General features: G+C 33.0%; 2 protein-coding genes across 2 annotated transcripts in view; both read left to right on the top strand.

Moving 5' to 3' along the window:
- Positions 1–1,189, top strand: part of LOC139499283 (uncharacterized) — a 39,799-nt gene extending 38,610 nt beyond the window's left edge. Inside the window, exon 4 of the mRNA XM_071287952.1 lies at positions 852–1,189. Within this exon, the coding sequence (XP_071144053.1) occupies positions 852–1,189 (338 nt within the window). The remainder of the gene's footprint in view (positions 1–851) is intronic.
- Positions 1–19,139, top strand: part of LOC139497841 (uncharacterized) — a 267,237-nt gene that overhangs the window by 234,126 nt on the left and 13,972 nt on the right. The window contains exons 5-8 of the mRNA XM_071286080.1: positions 2,814–3,248; positions 4,250–4,407; positions 7,283–8,491; positions 17,459–17,530. Of these exons, the coding sequence (XP_071142181.1) occupies positions 2,814–3,248; positions 4,250–4,407; positions 7,283–8,491; positions 17,459–17,530 (1,874 nt within the window). The remainder of the gene's footprint in view (positions 1–2,813; positions 3,249–4,249; positions 4,408–7,282; positions 8,492–17,458; positions 17,531–19,139) is intronic.

Raw genomic sequence — 19,139 nt, 5'->3', positions numbered from 1 at the left:
CAAGTAACACACTGTCCACACTAGGGACTTTATTCGTGGACAACGAAAATCGACAACAAAAATCAAGGGACGATAACTGTGTACTCGGACCAATTGACTACATTTGAAAGGGGCGGGACAAACTAATCTCCATTGAAATAAGATGTGCTAATGCTCATTTATTCCACAGTATATGAAACAAAAATGCAGATCATATGGAATATAAGTTATTGGGTATTAATATAAGTGCTTTTGATTTTACTGAGTCTATTTTGGGCCAATTTGCGAAAAAATAGAATCTCTGTGTAGTGATATTGGACATATGTTTCTTTTTTCAACAAGTGACTGAGCTTAATCATTTGTGTGGATTTAAAAAGTAGATGACCATATAATGACTGTGTAAAAACTTAAGTGGTATTATGTGTATACAAAGTATTAAATTATCAAAGAATTTATTGTGTGAAAAAAAGATTTTTTTATAACAAGGAGACAAATCACGAAATTTTTTTTAGGGTATGCTACTTTAATTTTCTGTTTGATTTTTTCACCAATTTTGATATGAATAAAAAGGACAAATTTTGCTGTATAGCTGTTTACTTTGTTATGATTTGTGAGCCAAAATAGAAGAGAAGGTGGCATTATGTGTTACTCGTGTCCATCTGTATGTCCGAGCTTAGGTCTTAAGTTAAATATTAAATTTTTGAACGAATCATGACAATTCAACTCACTAAGACTTCCAATTAAAACGATAAAAAAAACTTCTAAAACTAACATACAATGAAAGCAGGCACTCAAAAGAATAGTTATATGTGTATAGATGAGTAAAGTTATGCTATGCTTTAATAAAACATTTATGAAAAATATCGTTTTAGATGAGATGGTTCCAACTGAAATAAAAGTAATGGCTGACAAAAGATCTATTGATTTGTACCTCAAATTACTTGAGTCAGGCTCTGAGAAAAAGAGAGACATACGTTTAGTAGTTGTTGGAAAAAAAGGTGCAGGAAAGACGTCATTGATTAGAAGATTGTTTGGTGAAGACATTACAGATGTAACCAGTACAAATGGAATCGAAATTCACAAAATTAAATGCAAAGCAATGTCGGATGATGGTATATGGAATAAGTTAGATGGTATGATGTTGATAATTAAAAAAATTGGTTTGTCCTTATCTGGTATATATACTGATCATAATGGTCTGATGGTATAGTCTTGCAAATATCTATTGTTTTGTTTTTTTCATTTCTGTAAAGTTTTGTTTTAAGACATTCCTGGCAGTCAGACAACGATTCATGTGACCTAAACCTCATCAAACCAAAGTACTGTGATACTTTAATTATTCCTGATAATATCTCTATTTCAGATGGGTCAAGATGTGCAATTCCTTTCAGGAATTTGATAGCCTTTTCTTGCATTTTATTCAGACTAGACATTTTAGTGTTTGCACTATTGTTAAAAGTTCATTTTACCCCTTAGCAAATTCCTTTGGATGTCAAAATTTACACCCTTTTCATTTCTAACAACATTATTAAAGGACCCAATAAAGGAAGGATTTCTCTTAAATGGCCATTTTGTGCAAATTTAGTGTTTTTACCTAGACCACCTATTTATTTTCACCTCACCTGACCTATAGAACCATGTGCATATATCGTTTACAAGAATCTTCTTCACTGAAACTACTAGGTCAATCTGAATCAAACTTTACATCAACATTTTTTGTCTCGCCTGCAACAATTATTAAAATTTCTGCTTAAGTTAGTTTGATTGCAACTACTAATTAAGAAAGATCGTTGATATTTAATATTAAGTTGCATTATTATCAGTATATATCAGTTTGACAACTATCATGAGTGACAACGTTTTCTGCTAAGTAAGTTTGATAGGATCTACTTGTGATTGATCAATGTTAGATTGTATGAAGTCGTATTACTATCAGTACATATCAGTTTGAAGACTTTTTTGAAGCTCTGTCGTCCAGTCACTTTGAATAAATAAGCAGTTCTCAATGTTAAGTTAGTTTGGAATAAATGTTTGATATGAACTTGTAATGTAAGACAATGATATTTTCTATATCAGTACATCACAGTTTGAAGATCATGTTGATGCGCTATCCTTTACCTAATATGGTCCATTAACTTTGAATTAATTAAAAATGTTGCTAAAGTGCAGGTGTCTTTTTCTAGGCGAGACATATCTCTCTGTCAACAGTTTAGTTATTTACCGAAGCAACGATAGATAGACAGATAATTTGAACAGAAATAATTTCTACAAATTATTCATCATTGATATAGGAGTTATTGGCCTGGAAAGACAATTTTTACCTTTTTTTTTTTTTAGTATTTTGCAGAAAATGTGATAGTTATAGAGAGAAAATTTTCAAGGCATATTGTAACACGCATTGATATACATAAAAAACAAAATTTTCAATTGATGACTGAAAGCTGATGATAAACGCTAAAATAGATAATCCAAGAAAGATCAAAACGTTGCAAAATGGGAATATTTGTGAAACTGTTAAATTTTTAATACTGATAGTAAATATATAATATTTTTCAAAGAAAATTTAAAAGGTGCCAAGTTTAATGCATTTTTTATTTTCTCTTAAACCATTTAGTTTTCTATGTTGTGTTTTCTTTCTTATTGTTAGCCTTCCGTTGTTTTTTATTTTATTTTTGCACATTGTCATTTTGTTTTTTGATTTAGAAATTGCATATATCTTTGGTATTTTTCGCCGTGTATAATGCTTATTTTATACCTTTATCTTAAGCTTTTTTCGCATTTCTTTTTACACAGTATATTAGACAAAAACTAATATTGTTATTTTCTAATCATAGAAAACTATGAAGAAACTCAAGCAAGACTTTTTAAAGGATATATGGGAAAACTTCAGGACAAAAGAACAATTCAAGAACAAGTAGAATCCCACATAGCCATTAAGGACAACACACCAGTAACATCTGTTGATGAATCAAAGAAATCAGAGACAGCATCCAAGCTGATAATAAAACCTCCAGAAGCAGCTGAACCTCAATCAGAACCTCAAGTAACTCCCCAGCAGCCCTCTGAACAAGCAGCAAGGGATTTCGAAACTATGCTAACCGCTAAGTCTAAGGTTGATGTACATGACAAAGAGGAGTATGCTACATTTTTGCTATGGGATTTTGCGGGAGATGAAGAATTTTACCACACTCATCAAACCTTTCTGTCCCAAGATGCAATGTATCTTGTTGTTACAAAACTCAATGAGGCTGATGACCCTAATGCACAAGGTAATATATCATATTGATCAATCAGTAAGTTATAAAATGATAGTTCATTTTTTGTCTTAGATTTAAAGATATATTTACCAAAACTCCTGTCCTCAAACAGACTGCAAATGTTTGCACCAGTCTTAAGTCAGGAATCTGATGTACAATAGTTGTTGTTTGTTTATGTAAGTTATAAGTGTTTCTCGTTTCTTGTTTTTTATATAGATTAGACCGTTGGTTTTCCCGTTCGAATGGTTTTACACTAGTAAATTTGGGGCCCTTTATAGCTTTTTGTTCGGTGTGAGCCAAGGCTCCGTGTTAAAGGCCGTACGTTGACCTATAATGGTTTACTTTTATCAATTGTTATTTGGATGGAGAGTTGTCTCATAGGCACTCAGACCACATCTTCCTATATCTATTAATAAATTATTTCATTTGTAATTATAAATTTTGTTAAATGTAATCTAGCTTCTGCATTATGGGCTGATATGTAAAGCCTTACTAAAGTGTCAAAGTGGTGGATTGTAATATGTATATTTGAAGGAGTAAAATGTATATTTATCATTCATTTGATGATTTTATTCTATTTAAAATGGACATGATGTCACATGTGTGGTTCAAATTAATTACGTAACTAGTTGATGAATTTTTCGTAACTTATAAATCTGTAGTACATGTATCATGTGATTCCTTGCTGTTTGTTACTTTGATTTGTCTCTTCCAAATCAGTTTACATTCTGATTACATTGTACAGATATCATAACTATCATCATATCTTGATCAATACTACAGCATTGTTAACACATGGCCAGATAATCATTGTATTAATAGAAGGATATCACAATGTATCATGTGATTCCTTCAGTTGCCGTTTGTTACTTTGATTTGTCTCTTCCAGATCAGTTTACAGTATTTGTTTATCAGTAAACTATTGTCGCCTTAATTTGAATTAATAAATACTGGCAATCTTCATCACACTTGAATAAATGGTGATATAAAATCGTTGTACTTTAACTTTATAGATTTATTCCGACTTTGGATTGACTCAATACATTGCTACAGTAGACTGGAAGAGAAAAATATTATATCTGATGACAAGACGACTATGTCAGGTGATCTTGATCCACCAGTAGTTATTGTTGGCACATGGAAAGATGCTGTGACCTCAGAAACAGACACGGTATATATATTTGCGTTCTTATAATGCTATCATGTCATGGTCGTCGTCTGAAGACCCATTTGGTTTCCGAACAATAACTTTAGTTTTAAGTGAATGGATCTGTATGAAATTTTACCAGAAGGTTCAATACCACAAAAAAGAAGGTTGGGATTGCTTTTGGGGGTTATGGTACAAACAGTTTAGGAATTAGGGGCCAAAATCAAGCATTTTTTTAGTTTCTGGACAATAACTTGTGGGTAATTATATGGATCTCTCTGAAATTGTACCACAAGGTTCCATATTACAGAGGGAAGGCTGGGATTGTGTTTCAGGGTAATTGCTCCAAACGTTCAGGAATTAGGCGCAAAAAAGGGGCCAAAATAAGCATTTTTCTAGTTTCCAGACAATAACTTGTGTATAAGTGAATGGACTCTCTAAAATTGTACTACAAGGTTCCATACCACAAAGGGAAGGCTGGGATTGAGTTTGGGGTAATTATTCCAAGAGGGGAGGGGTTATAATTTTTTTCTTCAAAATTTTGAAAAAGCTTCAAGAAGCAATCTTCAATTGCTCAGTATTGCACAATAGCAAGAAATCTTCAATGGCACAGTATTACACAATAGCAAGAAATCTTCAATTGCACAGTATTGTGCAACAGCATAGTATTGCACAACAGGACAGTATTACGCAATAGCAAGAAATCTTCAATTGGTAGATATAAGATGTGGTATAAGTGCCAATGAGACAACTCTCCATCCAAGTCAAAATTTATAAAAGTAAACCATTATAACTACGGTCTTCAACACGGAGCCTTGGCTCACACTGAACACCAAGCTATAAATTGCACAGTATTGCGCAACAGCAATGTTATGCGCAATAGCAAGAAATCTTTAATTGCAAATAAATACAAAATTTTTAACCAATTTCAATGGGATTTATTTAAAGTCTTTAGTTTTTGGGGTTCTAACCTTGTATTACTATTTTGATATTTGGCCCCATTTTTAAATTGGTCTACATTGAGGTCAAAAGGGTCCAAAATTAAATTTTGTTCGATTTCATCAAAAACTGAATTATTGCGGATGTATGATATGCTGAAGCTTATTGTGCATTTAGATTTTTTTATTTTGGACCCTGTTTTCAAATTAGTCTATATTAAGGTTTAAAGGGTCCAAAATTAAACTTTGTTTGATTTCAGCTAAAATTAAATTTTTGGTGTTTTTTTATATGCTGAATCTAACCATATTGTTAATTTTTTTGATATCAGACCATTCTATGTAAATTGAATGTCCCATTTCAAAATTTTAAGATCTTTGAGAACATTTATTTTGTGTCAAAAACCTGTATTATGTCAAAAATTTGATCACAATCCAAATTCAGACAGTATCAAGCTTGAATATTGTGTCCAAACTTGACCCAACTGTGCAGGGTTCGACCTCTACGGTCGTATCAGGCTGCACTCACCGAAGCATTTAATAAAGGATTATTTTATTTTGTTTAAGAAGTGGAATTATACCAATATTATTTAAGAATTCTTTTTGTGTTTTTTTAAGGGTATAAAAAATTATTTTGTATGAAGTGCAGAAGCAATAATCCTGGACCTGGATTTCCATAATAATGATTGCTAGGGATACTTACATGTATCTGTCTAGAAGGGTTCATCTGACCTTTCCACCATTTGTATTTTTCATTGATCAATATTAAGTGATTGTTGTTTCGCCTATTTCTCAGATACTGTCAGGAAAGGTATCATATGTGGATAGGATTATTATAAGATGTACATGTCCCTCTGGCAAGGTTCGTATTTCCTTGGACACCCCTTTTCATGGACCTTGATAGTGTCAAGTTTATTTAATAAAAGACAATATGTATCTCTATAATTAACATTAAACTTGAAGACTTTTAACATAAAAATTCAATCATGATCAGTATAGTTGGTAAGATATCTCACCTAAAGCACTCTTGTTAAATATATCTTCATGGAAATTAAATCCTTAGGCCAGGATTTTTTAATTTGTTGGTTTATGGATCCGCCGACCCGATTTTGCCGATTTCCAGAATAAAAATAAAATTGACTTTTCACACTTTTTTATTCCCGCCGACCCTAACAAATTCATTATCCCTGAAAAGACATGTGGAAGACATCAAGTTAAAGTACTGATCATTTGGTATTTTCTTGTTTCATAGATAATTAAAAAAATATTGTCCATTTGGATAAAAAACGGGAATGCAGGACAACAGATTAACCCGATATTCTCGTTTTTCTCGTGGACGAACCTATTACATGTTTGACACGTGTGTTGAAACTAATTTTCGTACGACGTTTTTACATTTTTTTTCTTTATCAGTTTTTGTGCTTGAATATCATAATTCAGCAAGTTTTCTGGAATTGATTAAGAGATACGCGAATCGTTTTTCTTGTTTGTGAAATGACGATTTAATTTCGTCTTTGTTCGTGCACCCCCTTTTTTTACGGGAAATTATTAGAATGTCATGCAATGTTTATGACAGCTGAGCAATAAAATTTCATCGAACTAAAATCTAAGAAATGATGACAAAATAACATAACAAACATATTGTTAGAAAGATATTTATTTTGCATATTTTTCTGTCTTGAAAGATATTTTTTTTTCTTTTTTTTTCCGACCGACCGACCCGACTTTTTCAAGGGGAAAATCCGTAAACCAACAAATAAAAAAACCCTGGCCTTACACATAGTGTACGTAAATTATAGTATTTCATCTTAATTACACACAGTGTACATAAATTACCTTTTTTACACACAGTGCACATAAATTATAGTATTTCACCTTAATTTTTTTCTAATATTTTTCTTTTAAAACTTAAAGCAATAGAAAACCACACAAAATACCAAGAACCTAAATATTATGTTTTGTAGGTTGAGGAGGCATGCAGAGAAAGGTTGTTGGTGTACACAGAAAATCTGGCAGATGATGAACGTGGACATGTAAGGAGTGAATACTTTATTTCTAATAAAGAAGATGATCACAGTGTATTCCAGCAAATACGACGAGACATGATAAACTTAGCCAGAGGAATGAGGACATGGAACAAAGATTATCCGTTAAAATTTATACAACTGGAGCAACGACTTCAAGAAAAGAAGAAAGAGTTACCGATTATCACCTATCAGGAAATGAAGAACATTTCTTCTGTTATACCAAAGCCTTTAACTGAGGAAGAACTGATATTATTTCTAGAATTTCACCATGACCTCCGATCTTTAGTTTATTTCAAAGATCTCCCAGAGAATATCATTTTAGATACACAATGGTTGTCTGATGCTTTTAAATGTATAGTTACAGCAAAGAAATTCCAAGCTAGTACTAAAAATCAAATAAGGTGGAATGAATTTTACCATACAGGCAAATTAAATTATGCTGTTTTAGAAGATATATTTAAAAAAGAGACAACCATTTTGTATGATCATAAAGAATATATCCTGAATGTAATGGAGAAATTTGATATCATTATACGTCCAAACAAATCAGGTGCTGATGAAAATCCTTACTTTTATGTACCTTGTATGATTAAAGCAGAACCTGAGCATGACATTTATGAAATGTTTAATGTGCCAAAAGATATATGTAAAAGATCCACTTGGTTGTGTTTCAAATTTAGGTTTCTACCACCACATCTAATGAATCATTTGATTGCTTCACTGAGCAGGAAGTATACAGTTGCAGAAGTGGTTGACAGTAAGAAGAAAAAAAGACAAATTGCTCTTTTTAAAGGCACTGCTGTCTTTGAGTTACAACAAGAGACAACAAAATTAAGAAAATTACTGGTAATGACATGTCCAAATGTTATTCAGATTCAGATATGGGAATTTGGGGAAGACATTAAAAGCGGTTTGTACAAATACATTGCCGACTTTGTGACAGAGGAATTAAACACAATCATGCATACAAGATTCAAGATGTCAAATGTAAATTTTGAGAAAAAGTGGGAATGTGGCCTTACTGAACCAAAGTGTGTGACAGGATCAAACATATTCATGGAAGAGCCTATATATCAATGTGACACATGTCAAATTAAACACATGTTCATAGACGAATGGTCAGATCAACAAAATAAAGCACCATGGGTAAGTGTATTACATAAATACTTCATAGACACATAAAGGGGTAGTGGTCAATATGTCAAGTTCTACATGCTTCCTTTTTGTTCCAAAATTATCAGATGACTCCACAAGGAGTAATTGCCCTTAAAGGATGATTTTTGTCGAGACTGTGACTTCTGTCGCAGAAAGCTCGATATAGGGATAGTGATCCGGTGGCAGCGCCCTTAGTTCACTTCTTAAAGCTTTATATTTTAGAAGTTGGAAGACCTGGATGCTTCATACTTTGTATATAGATGCCTTATGTTTATTTTAGAAGTTGGAAGACCTGGATGCCTAATACTTTGTATATAGATGCTTTATGTTAAGAAGTTTCCGTCTGTCACATGTCCATTGTCCTTGACCTCATTTTCATGGTTCCGTGACTACTTGAAAAAAGTTAAGATTTTTTGTAATGTTAACGTCTCTCTATTATGAATAATAGGATAAGTATATTTGGTATGTGCGTACCTTGCAAGGTCCTCAAACCATCAAACAGTTTTCACTTGACCTCGACCTCATTTCATGGATCAGTAAACAAGGTTAAGTTTTGATAGTCAAGTCCATATCTCAGATACTATAAGCAATAGGTCTAGTATATTTGATGTATGGAAGGATTGTAAGGTTCAAATGTCCAACTTAGCAGGTGTCACCTGACCTTAACCTCATTTTCATGGTTCAGTGGTTATAGTTAAGTGTTTGTGTTTTGGTCTATTTTTGTCGAGCCTGCAACTTTGGTTGCAAAAAGCTCGACATAGTGATAATGATCCGGCGGCGGCGTTAGCTAACTTCTCAAAAGGTTTATATTTTAGAAGGTGAAAGACCTGGATGCTTCATACTTTAAATATAGATACCTCATATTACGAAGTTTCCGTCAGACACATGTCCAATGTCCTTGACCTCATTTTCATGGTTCAGTGACCACTTGAAAAAAAAGTTCAAAATTTTTGTAATGTTGAATTCTCTCTAATTATAAGAAATAGGATAACTATATTTGGTATGTGCGTACCTTGCAAGGTCTTCATGCCCGTCAGACAGTTTTCACTTGAAATTGATCTCATTTCATGGATCAGTAAACAAGGTTAAGTTTTGGTGGTCAAGTCCATATCTCAGATACTATAAGTAATATGGCTAGTATATTTGGTGTATTGAAGGACTGGAAGGAGTACATGTCCAACTGGCAGGTGTCTTCTGACCTTGACCTCATTTTCATGGTTCAGTGGTTATAGTTAAGTTTTTGTGTTTTGGTCTGTTTTTCTCATACTTTATGCAATATGTCTACTATATTTGTTGTATGGAATGGTTGTAAGGTGTACATGTCTAGCAGGAAGATGTCATCTGACCTTGACCTCATTTTCATGGTTCAGTGGTCAAAGTTAAGTTTTTAAGTTTTGACTCTTTTTATCTAATATTATATGCCAAAGGTCAACTATAGTTGGTGTATGGAAATATATTATGATCTATATGTCAGTCCCGCAGGTTTTATTTGACCATGACCTCAATTGCACGGTTCATTGCACAGTGTTAAGTTTTTGTGTTTTGGTCTATTTTTAGCTCAAGTGAGCTTTTCTCATCACTTGGCATCCGTCGTTGTCGTCCGTCGTCGTCGTCCTGCGTTAACTTTTACAAAAATCTTCTCCTCTGAAACTACTGGGCCAAATTTAACCAAACTTGGCCACAATCATCATTGGGGTATCTAGTTTGAAAAATGTGTCCGGTGACCCGGCCAACCAACCAAGATGGCCGCCATGGCTAAAAATAGAACATAGGGGTAAAATGCAGTTTTTGGCTTATAACTCAAAAACCAAAGCATTTAGAGCAAATATGACAGGAGTAAAATTGTTGATCAGGTCATGATCTATCTGCCCTGGAATTTTCAGATGAATCAGATAATCGGTTGTTAGGTTGCTGCCCCTGAATTGGTAATTTTGAGGAAATTTTGCTGTTTTTTTGTTATCTTGAATATTGTTATAGATAGAGATAAACTGTAAACAGCAATAATGTACAGCAAAGTAAGAACTAAAAATAAGTCACTATGACCAAATTAGTCAATTGACCCCCTAAGGAGTTATTGCCCTTCATAGTCAATTTTTAACAATTTTCTTAAAATTTGAAGATTTTCAATAACATTTTCCACAGAAAGTACTGTTATAGATAGAGATAATTGTAAGCAGCAAGAATGTTTAGTAAAGTAAGATCTACAAACACACCACCATCACCAAAACACAATTTTGTCATGAATCCATCTGTGTCCATTGTTTAATATTCACATAGACCAAGGTGAGCGACACAGGCTCTTTAGAGCCTCTAGTTCTTAAATTATAAGTAATAGGTCAACTATATTTGTTGTATGGAAGCTTTGCTAGCTGTACATGTCTGCCTGGCATGGTTCATCTGACTTTGACCTATTTTCCATGGTTCATTGATCTTTGTTTAACTATCTTGGTTAATGTTAAGTTTATGTGACAGTTGTAATCAAGCTTTATACTTGAAGGACTATCAACATAATATTAACGATAAGTAAAGAAGGCGAGACATTTCTGTGTGTGCACTCTTGTTCTTATACTGTATGGAATAGGTCTACTATATTTTGTGTATGGAATGATTGTAAGGTGTACATGTCCAACTGGCAGGTGTCATCTGACCTTGACCTCATTTTCATGGTTCAGTGGTCAAAGTTAAGTTTTTGAGTTTTGGTCTTTTTTTCTAATACTATATGCAATAGGTCAACTATATTTGGTGTATGGAAATATTTTTTTTGATAAACATGTCAGTCTCGCAGGTTTTATTTGAACTTGGCCTCATTTTCTCAGTTCATTGCTCAGTGTTAAGTTTTTATACGAACGCAAAAAAATTAATTTTTCGTCGTATATTGCTATCACGTTGGCGTCATCGTCTGCGTCGTCGTCGTCGTCGTCCAAATACTTTTAGTAAAAGTGAATAGAAATCTATGAAATTTAAACACAAGGTTTATGACCACAAAAGGAAGGTTAGAATTGATTTTGGGAGTTTTGATCCCAACATTTTAGGAATTAGGGGCCAAAAAATGGCCCAAATAAGCATTTTCTTGGTTTTCGCACAATAACTTAAGTTTAAGTAAATAGAAATCTATGAAATTTCAACACAAGGTTTATGACCGCAAAAGGAAGGTTGGGATTGATTTTGGGAGTTTTGGTTCTAACAGTTTAGGAATTAGGGGCCAATTAAACAAGGGCCCAAATAAGCATTATTCTTGGGTTTTGGCACAATAACTTTAGTTTAAGTAAATAGAAATCAATGAAATTTAAACTAAAGGTTTATGACCACAAAAGAAAGGTTGGTATTGATTTTGGGAGTTGAGGTCTGAACACTTCAGGAATTAGGGGCCAAAAAGGGGCCCAAGTAAGCATTATTCTTGGTTTTCGCACCATAACTTTAGTTTAAGTAAATTTAAATCTACGAAATTTTAACACAAGGTTTATGACCACTAAAGGAAGGTTGGGTTTGATTTTGGGAGTTTTGGTCCCAACAGTTTAGGAATAAGGGACCCAAAGGGTTGAAAATTGAATTTAGTTTGATTTCATCAAAAATTGAATAATTGGGGTTCTTCGATATGCTGAATCTAAAAATGTACTTAGCTTTTTGATTATTGGTGGCCCAGTTTTCAAGTTGGTCCAAATCGGGTCCAAATTAAACTTTGTTTGATTTCATCAAAAATTGAATAATTGGGGTTCTTTGATATGCCAAATCTTACTGTGTATGTAGATTCTTAATTTTTAGTCCCGTTTTCAAATTGGTCTACATTAAAGTCCAAAGGGTCCAAAATTAAACTAAGTTTGATTTTAACAAAAATTGAATTCTTGAGCTTTTTTGATATGCTGAATCTAAACATATACTTAGATTTTTGATTATGGGCCCAGTTTTCAAGTTGGTTCAAATCAGGATCCAAAATTATTATATTAAGTATTGTGCAATAGCAAGAAATTTTCAATTGCACAGTATTCAGCAATAGCAAGAAATCTTCAATTGCACAGTATTGTGCAATAGCAAGAAATTTTCAATTGCACAGTATTGCGCAATAGCAAGAAATCTTCAATTGCACAGTATTGTGCAATAGCAAATATTTTCAATTGCACAGTATTGTGCAATAGCAAGAAATATCTAATTGCACAATGTTGTGCAATAGCAAATATTTTCAATTGCACAGTATTGTGCAATAGCAAGAAATATCTAATTGCACAATGTTGTGCAATAGCAAGAAATGTTCAATTGATTGGAGTTATCTTTCTTTGTCCAGAATAGTAGTTGAATCAACTTAAATCATTGTTTTATACAATATACAATGTATATTCACTTTTACCACCAACTGATAAATTAAAACAACCTTTACCTTTCAGTGATAACAAGCACCTTTTGTTACATTTTAATAATTTATGATGTATTTAAATGAGTAGTTAGTGTTGCAAACTCCATTAGAAATTTGAATTGAGATCAGTTTTGGAAAAAGTGAGAAAAAAAATGGTGGGGGTTAAATTTTTCTCATTTCAGATTTCATAAATAAAAAGAAAATTTCTTCAAACATTTTTTTGAGAGGATTAATATTCAACAGCATAGTGAATGGCTCAAAGGAAAAAAAAAGTATTTTAAGTTCATTAGACCACATTCATTCTGTGTCAGAAACCTATGCTGTGTCAACTATTTAATCACAATCCAAATTTAGAGCTGAATCCAGCTTGAATGTTGTGTTCATACTTGCCCCAACCATTCAGGATTCAACCTCTGCGGTTGTATAAAGCTGCGCCCTGCGGAGCATCTGGTTGTGTTTTGGTCTAGCTGTTTTTCGTATATTGGTATCACGTCGTCAGCGTCGTCCGAAGACACATTTGGTTTCTGGACAATAACTTTAGTTTAAGTGTATGGATCTCTATGAAATTTAACCAAAAGGTTCAATACCACAAAAGGAAGGCTGGGATTGTTTTTTGTTCAGGAATTAGGGGCAAAAAAGGGTCTAAAACAAGCATTTTTCTAGTTTTCAAACAATAACTTGTCTCTTAATATGTACCACATTTTACAAAAAGAAATTGTTTCAAAAAAAAATTGTATTCTGGAGGGGGGGATGGTAAACATTTGTTTTGTTGGGGGAAGGGGGCAATTTTTTTCCTGAAAAGAAATTTCTCTTGTAATATTTTTTTTTTGGAAAGGGGGGAACATTTTTTTTTTGGGAGGGGAGCAATTTTTATTCCCTCAAGATTTAAGAAATTGTCAATTTTCCAAAGAAAAAATTAGTATATATATAGTCTGAAAACAGATTTACTAAGTATTGTGCAACAGCACAGTGTATTGCACAACAACTAGAAATCATCAATTGAATATCAATTCAAATCATACAACCAATTTCAAGTTCTTTGACAACATTTATTCTGTGTCAGAAACCTATAATGTGTATAATATTTAATTACAATTCAAATTCAGACCTGTATCAAGCTTGAATACTGTGTCCATTTTTGCCCCAACTGTTCAGGTTGGACCTCTGCAGTCATATCCAGCTGCGCTTGGCGAAGCAGTTTATTCTTAAACTAAAAGCAATAGATCAACTATATTTGTTGTATGGAAGGATTGTAAGCTGTATGTGTCTGCCTTGATTGGTTCATATTACCTGGACCTCATTTTCATGGTTCATTGGTCAATGTTTAGTTTTCTTGGTTAAGTCTGTTTCTTAAAAACTAGAAAAGGTGTACATGTATTTCTCGTTTGATTTATATGACCTTCACCTCATTTTCTTGGATCATGTAAAGTTTACATATCTATGTGATATGTATGTTATATTTGTAGTAAAGCTTTATAGTTAGGACTATCAACATAATATCAATGGTTAATAAAGAAGGTGAGACATTTCAGCGTGTGCACTCTTTGCGTGTTTGCTAATTTTCATGTTATTTGGCCTACATATATCAGTCAGAGCTCAGACATAAACAAGTCGATTTTTGTTTTTAACTTAAAGAAGTCAAAGCATGTATTTATTATAAAAATGTGTTTTCAATTTTAGACTTATCTAAGTCAGACTTGTTTAGGTCTATTTATGTTGATGAAAAAACTCAATTTTACTTGGAGGCCAAAGTACACTACCTATGACAGCCAAAACCTGTCTGAGAGTTCACAAGGACTTGAGCTATCTATATTTTATTATCTAATTGAACATTCTTACTAAACACAAATGTTTTACCTCATTAATTGTGGTTCCAGGTGGTTGCATTGCAAGGTTAATTAACAGTATCTCCGATTTTTAGCTCACCTGGCTCGAAGGGCCAGCGGGGGACTTAGTTTAACATAGAACCCTATGGGAAATGCATACAAATGACTTCTTTTAGACAACCACCGAATGGAATGAAACCAAACATGGCATGAATGTTCCTTATGAGGTGCTGACCAAGTGTTGTTACTTTGTAGCTGATCCATCATCCAAGATGGCCGCTAGCGGGGGACTTAGTTTAACATAGGCCCTTATGGGAAATATATACAAATGTCTTCTTTTAGAGAACCACTGAATGGAATGAAACCAAACATGGCATGAATGTTCCTTATAAGGTGTTGACCAAGTGTTGTTACTTTGTAGCCGATCCATCATCCAAGATGGCTGCCAGCGGGGGACTTGGTTGAACATAGGACCTCATGGGAAATACATACAAATGTCTTCTTTAATAGAACCACTGAATGGAATGAAGTAAAACATAGCATGAATGTTCCTTATGACATGCTGACCAAATGTTGCTACTTTGTAGCTGATCCATCATCCAAGATGGACGCCTGCAGGGGACTTAGTTTAACATAGGACCCTATGGGAAATGCATACAACTAACTTCTTTTAGAGAATTGCTGATTGGAATGAAACAAAACATAGCATGAATGTTCCTTATGAGGTGCTGACCAAGTGTTGTTACTTTTTAGCTGATCCCTCATCCAAGATGGCCTCCAGGGGGGATTTAGTTGAACATAGGACCCGATGGGAAATGCATACAAATGACTTCTTCTAAAAAACCACTGAATTGAATGAAATCAAACATAGCATGAATGTTCATTTCCTTATGAGGTGATGGCCAAATGTTGTTACTTTTAGCCAAATTTTATATTTTTTTATATGATTTCAAAAAACCGAAGTAGAATCAGGTGAGCGATACAGGCTTTTGAGAGCCTTTAGTTTAGACTCTTTATTCATATTTTTCTTTAGAAGACAAAGCATTGTCTTTCAATGTTGTCATTATTTGATTTAGATGCATGATCTTTTTATAAGTACCGGTATGCACAGGTCTTGAAGTTAATTAATTTTGATAACTTATCGACTTGTAGGAGTCGATATTTGCAACTTTTTGATTCTGGTCAATTATTTTTTGCTAAACAATATTTGACTTATTAAAGTCATATTTTGTCTTGCATTAAAGGGAGACAAATCCTAAACCTCTTTGAGTCAAAAGCAGATTCAAACTTATTTATGTCTGAGCTCTGACTGTATATATTAATTTAATCCATTTTAGATAGATAGAAACTGTTTAAGGCTAAAATGTTAAGTAATACAAGTTCTACAAAAATGCTAATATGACCGAATCAATTGGAAGTTATTGGGTGCCCTTACTTGACAATTTTTAACTCATATTTAGTGTTTTTGCTTTTTATCTGAAAAGATATGATAAATAGATGGAAACTGCAAACAGCAAAAAAAATCAGAAATAGAATAATCTACAAAAATGTCATACAACCGAAACAATAAGGAGTTATACCATTATACAACAAGTTTTGTATATTTTTTGCGTCCCTTGTATATACTTTAAAAAAAAATTCTCAATCAAAATCTCAGTTTTATATGACCTCTGGATTGTCAAATAATATTTACAAAATGATGTGTATGTGTATAACAATACATACAACTTGTTTTATTAAACAAAACTAGAACACTCCTGCGACATCGCGGTTCCCTGACAGAATTAAAGTACCAACGCCTTATTTTCAGCCTGGATTTTAAATATTCCTATTGTCATTTGATAAAGCCATGCTGATTATAATATCTTTCTGTTTGAATCCATCTTGATTTTGTTACTATAACCTGAATATCTTTGTAGATATATTTTTTTGGTCAATGATTGAATTAAGTAGTGTCAATCCCTTTTAATGACGATGTTCAGGTGCAGTTGTGATTATGACCCTTGTAATATAGCAAATCCCAAATGCACTGTTTGGTGGTGCGCCTGACAGAGGCGGAAAGTACAGTTTAGGTGACTGGTAACAGGTACTTAATATTGGTATCTGTATCAAATTCGATCCGAAACATGTTAATTATTGGTAATATTAATTATATGGAAAACAAAAGGGCCTGGAATGGTGTAATTTTTAATCAACACCATTGTCCTATATTCGTTATATATAAAGTTGAATTCTTTGTTTCATTGTTTTTACGTCATGTCGGCTAACAAATTGGACCTCGTTATTTTAGTAGTATAGATACATAAGCATGATAAGCAGTGCATGGAGTATGTATCTAAAGTACAAATGTAGAATTATAAACAAAGGAAGATAGCTCAAATTCTAAATATTGCCTTAAGACATGAGAGAAATGTTATCAATTGATAAATACAAGTCAATGGTTGATTTTAAGTTTACACTAAAAACATTTGGCAATCTTCATTCTACATGCAGTGCTCACAAGAATTTTGATTTTTTTTGTTTGCCTTTTATCTTGAAATACTTAATGAAAGTCGTAACATATAAACCACATTACAACAAGATAGAATATAAATCAGCTAAATACTAGTTAGAATAAAACAACTGTAAAAGAAGGTCAATATTTTAGCTAAAAAGGAAAAGTGATGAAAGATACTAAGCAGATATTTTAATTGTATATATTGTTATATGTTTCAATAAAGATCTAAAAGTTTTAGTAGAGTGATGGGCATTAAATAGGGCTAACTATTTTGTAAATTTTTTTAGCTGTCTCAGATGTCTGAAAAGGCCCAACATGTTCCAGTATCGAATCCTAGCATAGATAACACCAGTCAAATCGTAAGTACATCCACATAGGTAATCTACTGTTAGAAACACACAACATGTACATGATGTATAAGCTAGTATCATCATGATCATGTTAATTTTTGTAATTTTGTATAACTAATATTAAATATAACCAAATGATGTAATAGAAAAACAAAGGATATTGGGTAGCCCACCATGACACAAAATCAGTACATGCACAATAAAAACTCACAAAAACAAAGCAAAGGAACAGTGCTGTTATTGCTGTTCTTCATTTCAAAGTCACAGTGAGGTCTTCAACACATGGCAAAAAAAAACTCTCACCTCACTGCAGGTCTAAGCAGCCCCTAGCACCGACTTGAGCAGAACTCTTTGCAAAAGTAAATTTGGATGGACTTTGTAAGATGTAATAGGGCCCGGTCTATTGATTATAAATGCATTCATTATATCATTCATTGGTACTTTGTTTATGCAGTGTGCCAATTGTAAACATTTACATGTTATGTGTTCTCTAAAACCGATTGATCAATTGCAATGAAATTAGACAGACATAATGTATAGCAGTTGCTGAACAAATAATCCTCATTTAGTTCTAACCGGAAAAAACATGATCACCAAAGATTAACTATTTGGTTGTGAAGTTTAGCTCAACCTGCAGAATTTTTATTAAAAATGGGATATCACATTCTAAATTTTACTGTAATGTTCAGGGGACTTACTTAAATGAGTGATTTTCTAAATCACTGATTCAAGTAACATTATTTCCATAAAGGTTGAAAGTAAGAGTTGTCTTTCTTTAATAATCACCTATTTAAGTAGTACAAAATAATCACTAGAAGAAGTGATTTAATTTTATTGTAGCTTTAAATATCTATAATACTAAAATTACGAGGTCCAATTTGTCAGCCGTCATCGGGTAAAAACGACAAATCAAAGAATTCAACTCTATATATAACTAATATAGGACAATGGTGTAGATTAAAAATTACACCACTCCAGACCCTTTTGTTTTCCACATAATTAATATTGCCAATAATTAACAAGTTCCGGGTCTAATCCGATACCGATACCAATAGTATATTCACCTGTTAGCTATTACCTTATCTGTACGTTCCGCATTTGACAGGCGCACCACCAAACGGTGTTTTTAGGATTTTGCTATATACACGGGTCATAATCAAAGGGCTGACACTACTAAATTCAATCATTGTCAAATTGTTCCCTATTGTAGCTTTATTCAGCAATCCGCAAGACTTTCTAAGATAACTAATATAGGACAATGCTGTTGATTAAAAAAATACCCCATTCCTGGATAGCCTGGACCTTTTGTTTTCAAAATAATTAATATTTCCAATAATTGATAAGTTCCAGGTCGACGGGTTCAAACAGAAAGATTTGAAAGCAGAGAAAACTGTGTATCTTATAATCGACATGACTTTATCAGATGACAATACCAATTACTAAAATAAGGCTTAGGCATAGTTATATACTTTAATTCAGTCACGGACCCGCGATATCACGGGTGTGTACTTGTAGAATACTAATGATCCAGGGACTAATTATGTTTCTAAACTTATCAGAACCAACATCTCCGTTGTCTAGGATGACCAGGTCATTTCAGGTGATGACCTTGTACTGA

Source organism: Mytilus edulis, chromosome 12, assembly GCF_963676685.1.
Source record: "Mytilus edulis chromosome 12, xbMytEdul2.2, whole genome shotgun sequence".
Lineage (NCBI taxonomy): Eukaryota > Metazoa > Mollusca > Bivalvia > Mytilida > Mytilidae > Mytilus > Mytilus edulis.
Note: the sequence above shows the minus strand (reverse complement) of the source record. Positions and strands in the feature narration are given on the sequence as shown.